This window comes from Garra rufa, chromosome 25, assembly GCF_049309525.1.
Source record: "Garra rufa chromosome 25, GarRuf1.0, whole genome shotgun sequence".
NCBI lineage: Eukaryota > Metazoa > Chordata > Actinopteri > Cypriniformes > Cyprinidae > Garra > Garra rufa.
Genome location: NC_133385.1, coordinates 32,300,504 through 32,313,149, shown reverse-complemented (window position 1 = coordinate 32,313,149; position 12,646 = coordinate 32,300,504). Strand labels below are relative to the sequence as shown.

General features: G+C 35.0%; 1 protein-coding gene across 1 annotated transcript in view; it reads left to right on the top strand.

Moving 5' to 3' along the window:
* Positions 1-8,177, top strand: part of LOC141301445 (pleckstrin homology-like domain family B member 1) — a 29,429-nt gene extending 21,252 nt beyond the window's left edge. Inside the window, exon 12 of the mRNA XM_073831671.1 lies at positions 4,322-8,177. Coding sequence (XP_073687772.1) covers positions 4,322-4,462 — 141 coding nt within the window. The 3' untranslated portion in view covers positions 4,463-8,177. The remainder of the gene's footprint in view (positions 1-4,321) is intronic.
* The last annotated feature ends 4,469 nt before the right edge of the window (positions 8,178-12,646 follow it).

Below are 12,646 nucleotides of genomic sequence, written 5' to 3'. Positions count from 1 at the left end.
GACCTCCCTGCGGCTTGATTCGTGCGAATGCCGCAGCGCGAATTGAGCGTTTCGGGCATTTGACGCACGTAACGTGTGATTGGCGCGAATCGCACAAGTTGAAAAATCTACACTTTGGCGAAAATTTGTGCCGCGTTAACCAATCAGGAGCTTGCTCTAGTAGTGAGAGGCAGAAATCCAAAACAACAATGGAGGACAAAATTATCGTCGCTGTATGTGGATACTCGGAGCTGTACGATACATCTTAGTACTTTTATAGAAACAGGAATAAAAAGGATCTCGCTTGGAAGAAAGTGAGTGAGGAGGTCGGACAATCTGGTAAGTTGTAAAAAACGCTCTTTACTCAATTTGAGCTATGTATATATACATATTGAGACTACAATAGTAGTTAAAGCCAGCAAATTGAGCTCATTTGCCGTATTTTACAACTACTTTCCCGCTGACAAGTGGCAGAAGCTCTTCCAATGACGCAAATTCGCATCTGTTGTGCAGTGAATTTCACACGCGAATGAAGTGAGTAAACTCAAAATGTTCAAGCGTCCAACTACGCGTGAATAGCCGCGTCTGGTGTGAATGCACCATAAGAATTAAACATGCTTTGTTTCTTATTAAATTAAATTCCTTCATTCAAGAGCAGTGAGTGATTTTTCTCTTTGTATTTTTACGTTCCAGCACAGAGGCGGTATTTGTTGCCGCTTTAAGAGCCACACGGATCCATTATACTGTTACACACGTATTTTCATTCTCAACTTATGATCATTTAAGACATAACTGACAAGGGTTTACATGAATAATCACCAAGCGCCTCATTTTGAAATATTTTTGCGTGTATTTGACCGTTTAGGCACGCACCTTGAGCTAAATGTCCGTGTTCTGCTCCGCCTCTCTCCGAGCGCATACACAGAACAGCGCACGTTCTCTTTCTCGCTTTTAAAAACACAACATCAAAGAAACATTAATTTAACCAAGCACGTCCCGTTTTATAAAAGTCACATTACATGATTCTGCTGATTTGCATGTAAAATTAGACTTATATTATATACTTAAATAGACTAAAATTAGACTTCAAAATCATCCTACAATGCTGTTTTACCTTTTTTTGTAAAGGGCGTTTGATCTTCTCTTTATGTTCACTTTGTAAACACTGGGTCGGTACTTCTGCAGCGATGTAGGGCGATTTTGAAGTTGGGGAAGAAAACGAGATGGGAGTTTTACGACATACCCTAACTGTATTGACCCGCATGCACATCGCAGAGTCGAGACAAGACGAGCATTAGAGGTTAAAAAGTATATAAACTGACAGTTTGTTTCGAAAATAACCGAACGTTTAGCTAGATAAGACCAATCTTCCTCGGCTGGGATCGTTTAGAAGTTTAAACTTGGGGGCACCATACATATCCATTCTATAGGGATAAATCCTCAAATGTTTTCCTCAAAAAACAATTTCTTTACGACTGAAAAAGTAAGACACGAAGATCTTGGATGACAAGGGGGTGAGTACATTATCTATACATTAGTGTTCTGGAAGTGAACTAATCCTTTAACATACCTCGTCTTGTATTGTTTTGAATAACTTGACTATTTGCACCTTCGCTTAGTGGATATTTGTTTTTTGCCGTTACTGAAGATGAGAGTATAATGTAATTTACGACCTGTGTGCGTTTCCCTTTACTACTCCCACCTGTGTTGAGATGCTAAGTGTGTGTATAACGTAATAGCCCCAGAGAAGCAGTTTGTGTGGTGTATTATGTGCCATCAGCTTCACGTTGTACAATATAATAGGTTAACAGGAAGCCGTAACATAATTTACTCCTTGACAGCGTCAGAATGATTTAAAGAGATTTGTCCATTGCACGAGTGGAGTGCTCTATAATAATGATTGTTTCTGGTGAGAACTAATTATCACATTTAACAAGCACCTCCTGCTCTGCATATGCTGCTGTATTAAAATTAGAGGTGCTAATAATGAATAATTTATTATTATGACTTTTAATTAATCCACTTTAGCTCGAGAGGGATCAGTAATCATCTAAGCAGTGCGCAACTGAGTGCATTCTTGTGCTGCATGTGACGTAGGAGCTTAAAAAACAGGTTCAAAGTAATTGTGTGCATAATTACAATGATAGTGTGTTGAAGTATAATAAGATAAGCTGTTGAATAAATTAAATACTTATCCAGTTAAAAAAAAAAAAAGGTTGACATCAAAGTCAGTGCGTCCAGTCAAACATTTGCAGCATTTTCATGCAAATTTATGTCACTTGATGGAAACAGGCAAATTTGTATAAGCCAGCTTGAAAGCATCGAGACTTCATCCTTCAAAAACATGAACGAAACTAAACAAGGTAAAAGTAAATACGCTCCGGACTACATTAAATGCAGGTTCACGTCCGGCAAGGATAAACATGCTGACCACAATGTTTCCGTGAGGTGAATTATTGAAAACCGTCAGCGGGAAGCCATTAAATTAAATAGCTTTTGGAAATATCTTCAACGTTACAAAAAACATCAGTTTGACTACATTAGATATGAACTTAAGTTCAAAATCATATCTTGAATATTATATGAAACATACACTGCTTTTTTTTTTGGAACCTGTGATTTTTTTCCCTCAGGATTCTGATGAATAACAAGTTAAAATGTACAGCATTTATTCAAAAATTTAATATTTTCTAACAATGTAAATCTATGCTATAGCAATTTTTTATTAATTTAACACATCCTTGGTAAATAAAAGAATTAATTTCTTTCAAAAAAGAAAGAATAAAAAATGACTGACCCCAAACTTTTAAACAGGATTGTGTGTTTTAGAAAGCCTTTTTTATTTTAAATAAATGCTGTTTTTAAACCTTTTATTGATCAAAGAATCCTGAAAGAAATATTACAGGTTACAAAAAAAAAAAAAAAAATAAGCATTAAGTTTATAACTTTGATAATAAATCAGCATATTAGAATGATTTCCGAAGGATAATGTGGATCAAAATGTAGCTTTGTATCACAGGAATAAATAAAAGTTTAAAATATATTCACATCAAAAACTTTTATTTTTTTTTTAGTTATTTTAAATTGAAATAATATTTCACAATATTTTTTTTTTGTATTTTTGATCAAATAAATGCAGCCTTGATGAGCATCTTTAAAAACCATTAAAAATCTTACTGATCCCAAACTTTTGAGCGGCAGTGTTATATTGTATGTGTATATATTTAATAAAATAAAATTTGTGAATTATCCATAAACATTATTATTATTAATACTTATAAAATTATTATATTAATACAAATTTAATAATGAATATTATATGAACAAATTAATTATGTAAAATCATATACTAAACATAAATGTATTAAAATAATTTAATGAAATGAAAAGAAATAACTAAATTGCATATTTTTTTTATTTCTTAATTTATTGTTACATTTATTATTATATTTATTATGATCATTATTTATAATAATTTAATAATTATTATATTTAGCATAATCACTTTAATTTTAGTTTGACTGTAGTTATTAAATATGTGCATTATTAAGCATAAATATAATAAAACTAATATATTATACAATTATAAATGAGACTATATTTTTATTTTATTATAATGTCTTACAAATTGTATGATTCACACAATAAATTGTACAGGCTCAATAATTATAGCCACATTATTATCCATGCATATTTTTTAATAGCACTTTATTAATAAAAACAAATTCTGAAACAATATTGAATTAAAACATACCAGTTGGATTCATTCTAAATTCAAATGCATTAAAGTACATACAAAATAGCAGTACACTTCTTGTTTATTTATTTGGTAAGGCTTTACAACAAGGTGTCATTTGTTAACATAAGTTAATGTATTAACTAACATGAACAAAAAAAAGAAAAAATACATTTATTACACATGTTTATATTATATACACAATATGTATATAGTATATACATTATGTTTATTAATATTTGTTAATGTTAGTAAATACAAATGCATTTGTTAAAAATGCTGAAATTAGAATTACCTGAGATTAATAAATGCTGTAGAATTATTGTTCATTCCTAGTTCATGTTAATTAATGAACCTGAAGTGTTACCGTTTATTTTTTAAATGATATCTGTGTAGTTGTTTTAATTTTGCAAATAGTGCATGTGGTATTTGTCATCTACCACATGTGTGATTAATTAATTAAATTTTTAATGAAAATCAACTTGTAAAAATTCCTAAATATTAACATCCCTAATAGATGAATAGAAGCTAATGCATTAATAACTGAGCAGTAGATAGACTCCATACGTGGCTCCCTCACTGATCCGATTATCTTTTTGATCGCAGAGCCCCAACCCCTCCCTGACCTTCTGCGTGAAGACGCACGACAGACTGTATTACATGGTGGCCCCGTCCGCAGAGGCCATGAGGATATGGATGGACGTGATAGTGACAGGAGCCGAGGGCTACACGCAGTTCATGAACTGAGACAAAACCCACCGCTGCTCGCTGACCCGCGCATCAAAATGGAAACCGTTCGGCAGGGAGACACTTCAAATGACCCAGACCTGTTATTCCCAACGAGAGGAACTTTTTTTTCTTCTTTTTCTTCTTCTCGTGTTTCCTGAAGATGTTATATATTCACTCAGATGCACAGACAGATATCCACCAGAGGCTTTCCATGTCTGCCTGGATTGAAAAAGGGAGAAGATGAAAAGACCCGGTGAACCAAACCTGCAGGTGGTGGCTCACTCACCATCGACGAAAATGCCTTTTTGCCGTCAGAGATATTTTTCAGTTGCAGTTTATCTTGTTTGGAAGCGCAGAAACTCGACTTTCATTTGTAAAGTTTGTCCCACCATTTGTCTTTTCAAACAAATGCCAAATGCCATCAAGCCATTCTGGAATAGTATTACGCTAAACTTTTAATGGGATTGACCGAGAGAATATAAATTAACTCTAGTACCAGTGATGTTTTAAATTAAATGGAGTATTACATTCACATTTAAAGATCCGGTCTCACGAAACAAAGATCACCAAAACTCACCAACCAGCTCCGGAGTCTATATTTATTGTAGAGGGACGTCAGCGACTCCTGTCCAACTGTATCCCACTGTGTCTCTGTGTTCCCAGCTCATTCTTTTAGATGCATGAACACACACACTCACATCATGTACAACAGTAGAGTCTATTTGCCAAGTCCTGACAACTTGATCTTGTGATTTGACTCCCAAGGGAGGCAGCCATCACCTATCACTGCCAGCCTATGAGAGTTTGGAATAATTGCCACAAACAGGAGAAAAAGAAACAACATCATAATCATGCAAGTCATGCAGTGCCTTGATATTGACCCATATTTGTCACTCTTAGTATCTGAACTGTTACACTAGTGAAAAATAGCTGGAATCACAGTTTTAAGGTGCGGTCACATTAGCGAAATTACAAGGGTAAAAAAGTCCATTGACAATTGTGTGGAGTTGTACGAAGCACAGCTCACAGAAGTTGCATTCAAAACAATTTTTCTGGCGTTCTGTTGGTCTACGTGGTGAATTAGCTTGACAGATTTGAATCTGTTTCGAAATCTCCACTGGGAAAACATTTACCAGCATGCAAAATTCCAGATTGGATGGCCTATTGGAATTTGCTTGGATTTTGCCAGCGGAAATTCGGTGAAGAGTAAATTAGCGATTTTATGTTGGCCCAAAAAATGTCTGTTGTTTACTGTCAAGAAATACAGCTCACACACAAGTCACGTTCAAAACAAGCAAGCCTTGAATCTGTTTTGAAATGTGCATTAGGAAATGTTTCACCATCATGCGAAATTCCAGATTACACGAATGCCTACTCAAATTCGTTTGGATTTTGCCAGCGAAAATTCAGTGAAGAGTAAATTAGCGAATTTATGTTGGCCCAAAAAATTTCTATTGTTTACTGTCAAGAAATACAGCTCACACGTCATGTTCAAAACAATCAAGTCTTGAATCTGTTTCGAAATCTGCATTAGGAAATCTTTCGCTATCAGGCGGAATTCCAGATTCCACGAATGCCTATTAAATATCGCTTGGACTTCACCAGCAAAAAATCACTGAACAGTAAATTAGCAAATTTATGTTGGCCAAAACATGTCTGTTGTTTACTGTCAAGAAATACGGCTCACACACAAGTCACGTTCAAAACAAGCAAGTCTTGAATCTGTTTTGAAATGTGCGTTAGGAAAACTTTCGCCAATATGCAAAATTCCAGATTGCACAAATGCCTATTAAAATTCGCTTGGATTTCGCCAGCAAAAATTCACTGAACAGTAAATTAGCAAATTTATGTTGGCCAAAAAATGTCCATTGTGTACTGTCAAGAAATACAGCAAAAATCATGTTCAAAACAAGTACAGTAAGTCTTGAATCTGTTTCGAAATCTGCATTAAGGAATTTTTCGCCATCATGCGAAATTCCAGATTGCACGAATGCCTGTTCAAATTCGCTTGGATTTCGCCAGCGAATTCACTGAACAGTAAATTAGCAAATTTATGTTGGCCAAAAATTGTCTATTGTTTACTGTCAAGAAATACAGCTCACACACAAGTCACGTTCAAAATGATCAAGTCTTGAATCTGTTTCGAAATTCCAGATTGCATGGATGCCTGTTGAAATTTACCTGGATTTCACCTGCAAAATTATACTGAACAACAGTAAATTGGCGAAAAATTTGTGAAAATTCTGTAGGCAAACATTTTCTACTAAACAGTGTAGCGGTGCATTGAGTACAGCTCACACGGAAGTCACGTTCAGGTCACTGTTGGTCAACACAGTGAATTTGCTTGACAGATTTGAATTTGTTTTGCAATGCATTGGGAAATCTTTCACCATCATGCACAATTCCAGATGGATGCCTATTGAAATTCTCCTAACAAAAATTAATTGAACAACCTTAATCAGCGAAAATGTTGGTAAAATTGTGTAGCAAAAAAAGTCACTGTCAATAGGGTAGCGGTGCATGAGGTAAAGCTCAAACAAAAGTTGAATCTGTTTCAAAATCTGCATTGGGAAATCTTTCACCATTGTGCGAATTTCCAGTTTGCATGGATGCCTATTGAAATTCGCCTGAATTTGGCTTCGAAAAGTAACTGAACATCAGTAAATTTGTGAAAATTTTGTGAAAATAACTGAAAAATGTCAATTGTTTACTGTCATCAGTGTAACAGTGCATAAAGTACAGCTCACACAGAACATGTTTTCAACTTGACGGACTTGTATCTGTTTGGAAATCTGCATTGGGAAGCCTTTCGCCATCAGGCAAAATTCCCAGTTACACTGATGCCTATTGAAATTCGCCTGAATTTTGCTTGAGACAATTCTCCAAACAAAAGTAAAATAACAAAAAAAATAATTATTATGTTACATAGTCAAAAAAAATATTATAATAATTTCGACACTGTTGTGGTGCATGAAGTACAGCTCACACAAAAGTCACATTCAAAACAAGCAAGTTTTCCGGCTATCTGTTGGTCAACACAAAGAATTCGCTTGACAGATTTGGATTGGTTTAGAAATCTGCTTTTGGAAATCTTTCGCCATCATGCAAAATTCCAGATAGCATCAACGCCTATTGAAGTTTACCGGTTTTCTGTTGGTCAGTTGGGTGAATTCACTTGGCCGTCTTGAATCAGTTTGAAATCTGCATTGGGAAACCTTTCGCCATCGTGCAAAATTCCCAATTACACTAAACAGAGCAATGATAAATGTGACCGCACCTTTATTCCATGTGACACATAGTGGGTTGTACTGTTTTGAGAGATTGTGAACAGACACGTACTGTAATTTTAAAAAAGGTGACCTATTTAAATCAGTCCAATACTGCTTTAATACAATTTAAGGAGCTTTTCTAAGGGTTTAGGAGCTCTTCAAGTATTATTGGTATTTTACAGGCAGGCTATTAAGTAGCCTGACCGACCTTGTGTTAGTTTGGGGAAAAATAAAATGTTTATTTATGGTTAGCGATGTTACAGCTACGACACTGTTGAAAAAAGACCAACATCTGCTTTCTCCCGAAACCAAACTGTATGTTCAGATGAAATCTACAGAGAATTTAAATCAACATGAATAATTACTCTTCATTTTGCGTGTAAGATGTCTTGAGTACTATCACAGAACTAGGTGAAAACAGTGTTGTAAAATGTTGAACATGAATACACTCACGGTTTTCCTTATTTATGGTGTTTTTGTGTTTATTTGCCTAATTATGATCCATGCTAACACATAAAACACGCACTTGCGGAAATGACTGTAGCCCAGAGGTCACAACTAAACTCGGACTTCAGATGTAAAAGGGCAAGTACCCCTCACTGCTGTAATTAACACTGCAACGCAAGCAGAAGTCTTGCATCATAGCTACTGTGTTGTTTTCATGACACCAGACAAGACAGCAGCATGCTAAATTAAAAACCTACTGCTAAGATGTGCTTCGATAAGGTTAACCCAGGAAAGTTTGTAGACCAACTTTATGTTGGTTGGACAACACCCTAGTTAAAGTTTCCCTAGTTTCATAAATTTACCTTTCAATAAATCACTTAAAGCTATATTTTAGAAGTACAATATGCTTAGGGGAAATAAAAGTATGAAGTATGGGTCTTAGTTCAAAAGCAAAATGAGTTTTAATACCCTATTGTATATATTTGTTCTTATGTCCGAATTCATAGTATTTGAAATACAGTAGGCCAGAAGTATCTACTGAAGATGACCTACTGCTTCCACCCGAATTCTGCAGTAGGCATACCATGGACACTTTCCTATCCCATGAGGCTCCGGGAGGGAAGTCGTCATTCGAAAAATGGCGGAAAGTGTAGACGCGGCGGATGTACTACGTCCGAATTCCATTCATACTACCCATATTCACACTATATAGAACGTACTTTTTTAACGGTCAGGAGGTACGTTCAAATTTAAATGTAGATTCTTCTGAAGCAGTATGCGATTTCGGAAGCAGCATCTGGTGGTATTTGCCTGCTTGAGCTTACAAAATATCCATTCCGCCACGATTTCCAATTTCGACACCTGTGTGAACAGGCAACATGGCTCATATTAGGAGAATAACCAGGTAGGTTTGAATTTTTAGTAGAGGTCGACCGATGTATCGGTTTTGCCGATTAATCGACACCGATAGTTGATTGCCGGAACTATCGTTATCGGCAAAAATCCCTGCCAATAGTTTTTCCGGGTTGAGTTCTTTGCTGAAGTGGCTCACACTCTGCTCTGCTGTCATAGAGTATGAGAGGTTAAGTCAACACCAGTGTTTAATGTTAGGATTGTTACCATATATTTGCATTGGTTTATATCAAGCTGGTCATATTGTTAGCCAGTAAAGTTGCAGATTTAAAGACGTGATGTGAGAAAGCAAACTGTGTTCATTTAGCCGACAGAAATCCTGATGCGCCACAGCGCTCCATAGTTTTACATTACATCAAATCTGTCCCAAATCATTGTTAATGTTCATAAAGACTTGGCCCTGGGCTGGAAGATTGAGTATTGTGCATTTAAGCGAAACATTTGAATTTCTGTAGCTCTAATAAAGTCTGTATGCTTCATATAGAGCTACAATTTATGTTTTAGCCTTTTCTTCAGGCCACCGAAGCATGGTAGTATGCACTTTATTCCACAATGCCAGTTTTCCTTGTTCTTATTTGATTTTTATAACCGATCAACATAAATATGTATTAAAAATTAAGATAAAAATTATACAAAACGAAATTTAAGAAGTGATTTTCCACAAATAAAAACGTACGAAGTGGTCAAAAATGGTGTCTTACCCTCTCCAATTCTCCCGGAATATTGCCTTCCAATTCATACCACATCCTTTATGACATATACAAATTAGATAAACCTCTATCGTAATAAACTGATTGAACTGAAACAAAACACAAACAAATAATACTAATACAAATAACCTTTGCCCGGTTTCATTAAGGGTGGGTGAAAAATGGATTCTCCGACGCATCGCAATCCTCTCTTCAACGAGCTTGTGTTTTTCCCCGCGCATATGGCAGATGTGCGCGCTAGAGACTCGGCGGGCTTCATTGCACAGAATTTGCACTGTGTTTTACTTTAGATATGCCTTCATTTCTGCCGTTTGTAATGCAGTACTATTAGATGCACAAAACTCGCGCACTGGCAGACATTCACTTTCGCTTTATGTTTGTTCGTCCCAAAAAGCTTAATTGCAGATGCGGTTAAATGCACTTGCATTTTCGAATACTTTTATACAAGACTGATGTACAGTACATTCAGTCAGTTATGTTTTCAGAGCAGGACAAAACATCTGATAAATCAAAATGTCTGTGCATTCATTGAAGCCTGTTAAAGCAGCCACTGTCTATGTCACTGTCTATTGCTTTAAATAGTAGCCTGCTTATATATATAAAAAATAAAGTAAATTCTGCACGAAATAAATTTGATATAAAATGTAATTAAATTGAATCTTAATTTTAAGATGGCAGTACTGACATACAGAGATTCCAAATATTAACATAGCATAGAAACTGCAATTTTACATATTGTTAAAATGTAAAGATTCCCACTCCTTTACAATGAGCCCATTTTTAACATCAACTAAGATTGATGAAAGCTGTAGAATAGAATAGTTGTTCCTTGTTAGAGTGTTAATTTCAACATTTGCTGATATATTGTTAAATTTTGAAGTTTATTTTGTTAACATTAATGAACTATGAAATAACTTTAATGATCAATATATAATTAATATTAATATTTTTATTAATTTACAAAGTATGGTTTAGTACTTTTTTTTTAAAATAGTAGAGCACTATTTTAGATGCCTTTCAGTATCCATTTTCCAAAACTATCGGTTAATTAATCGGTATCGGCCACTATGGTCCAACCTAGCTATCGGTATTGGTAAAAACCAATATCGGTCGACCTCTAATTTTTAGACCTTTTTAGCGCCACATCTTGTGATATCACGTTCTGTTTTGGTTCGTCTAGATGTCTTTGGTTTCATATGGTCCGCTTTAATGCGTCAAAAGTTTTAAACACTCTGGTTTGTAGTAGAGTGACCAGACGTCCACGTTTTCCTGGTTTTTGGTGTCCTTTCCCTGGGAATATCCTCGTTTTACAGCACGTTCAAAACTCGCAAAATACACTGACAGCGCGACCTGACAGTATCACTGAAATATCACGGCCATTCAGTGCCATGCACTGCGCTCCCAACGAAATGGACAAGTTTATAATCTAATTCATAAATAATAAACCTTTTAAACATTATTAAAACTACATACTGACCGATACCATCTTTGTCATGGAAAGCACATGTTGGTTTGTTTTGAGTTCGCAGTTTTTTTTATGTACGGCTGCTTCTTAAATGTAGATCTGAGGTAAATTATCTATTGTTGCTTTCAGTGTTGCTTTAAATGGCACGTAATATTCAAACTCACATTAGACACTTTTAACATTGAATAAAGCACGTAAGTGTCAGTTTGTATACGATGTTGTTCCAGCCGGGTCATAGCAGAAATAGAAACCTATAATAGAAATTTTGGTGTGGCACGTCGCATGTAGTTAGGACACTGTGGTCAAAATAATCCTAAAATGCAAAATAGTAAGCCTGATTGGAGATAGAAAAGATCAATTTCCAAAAGCATAAACATAAAATTTTGAAAAGTTGTAATTACACAGAAAATTACATATTTGATAAATAGTTTTATTTATCATATGTTCTCATATTTATTATTTTTAATGTTTTTCTAAAGCAAGCATTTTGTTATAATAATACTGTTTTGATATGTTTGCTATTTGCAAAGGTTAGCCTACTATTCTGCCCTCCAAAGGCAAAGTGCAGTAACTATGCCAACACTGAAACTGAAAAAAAAAATACCTTTAAAGTTTTTACGCCAGCTAGTCAAACATGTTGACACTCTCGTTTCTCTGAAACGGGACAAAATTGAACCAGGAGACTTTGCCACAAGACAAAACAGTTGTCACAAAGTCCATTTTAAGCCTTAACTAAATTTTGACCAAATGTGTATTTATTGCGCTTTGCCTTTGGAGGGCAGTATTGTATTCAAAAACTATGGTAAGTTTGATCCTCAAACGTCACTGTAATTATAAATTATGATATTAATATATGGAACCCACAACATTTAAAAAACAAAAACATTTTGTCCATGTTTTTTTTTTTTTTTAATTCGTAGAAACACAAGTGAGTTGTCTGGGATATTTTGACCACTGAACTAGGAAATGTCCCCGGTTTTCATTTCAGAAATCTGGTCACCTTAGATTGTAGTGCAAACTGTTTTACCGTTTATTGAACGTTGTTATCGTAGCGTTATTTCTGTATAGCGTCCCTATTTCGTCTGGAATAAGATGGATATGTAAAATGTTTGATTTACCTTTGACTCCGCCCCAGAACATAACAGTTTACATTTTCCAAAAGATAAACAAATAAAATAAAACAGAGATTTTTGCGCATCACAAAGTCCTTTACAGATATGTTACTCACAATGCAGGAACTGTTAGTTACTTGCTGTTATATTATGTCTTGGAATATATTATCATTTTCTTCAAGGCAGCCCTAAAAAAATCTCATTAGAATTCTAAGTTTGAGAAGTTTTAGTGAGTATCAGTTCAGTCTTTGAGCAATATGTAGGCAATACATATTGAACTGTTTGGG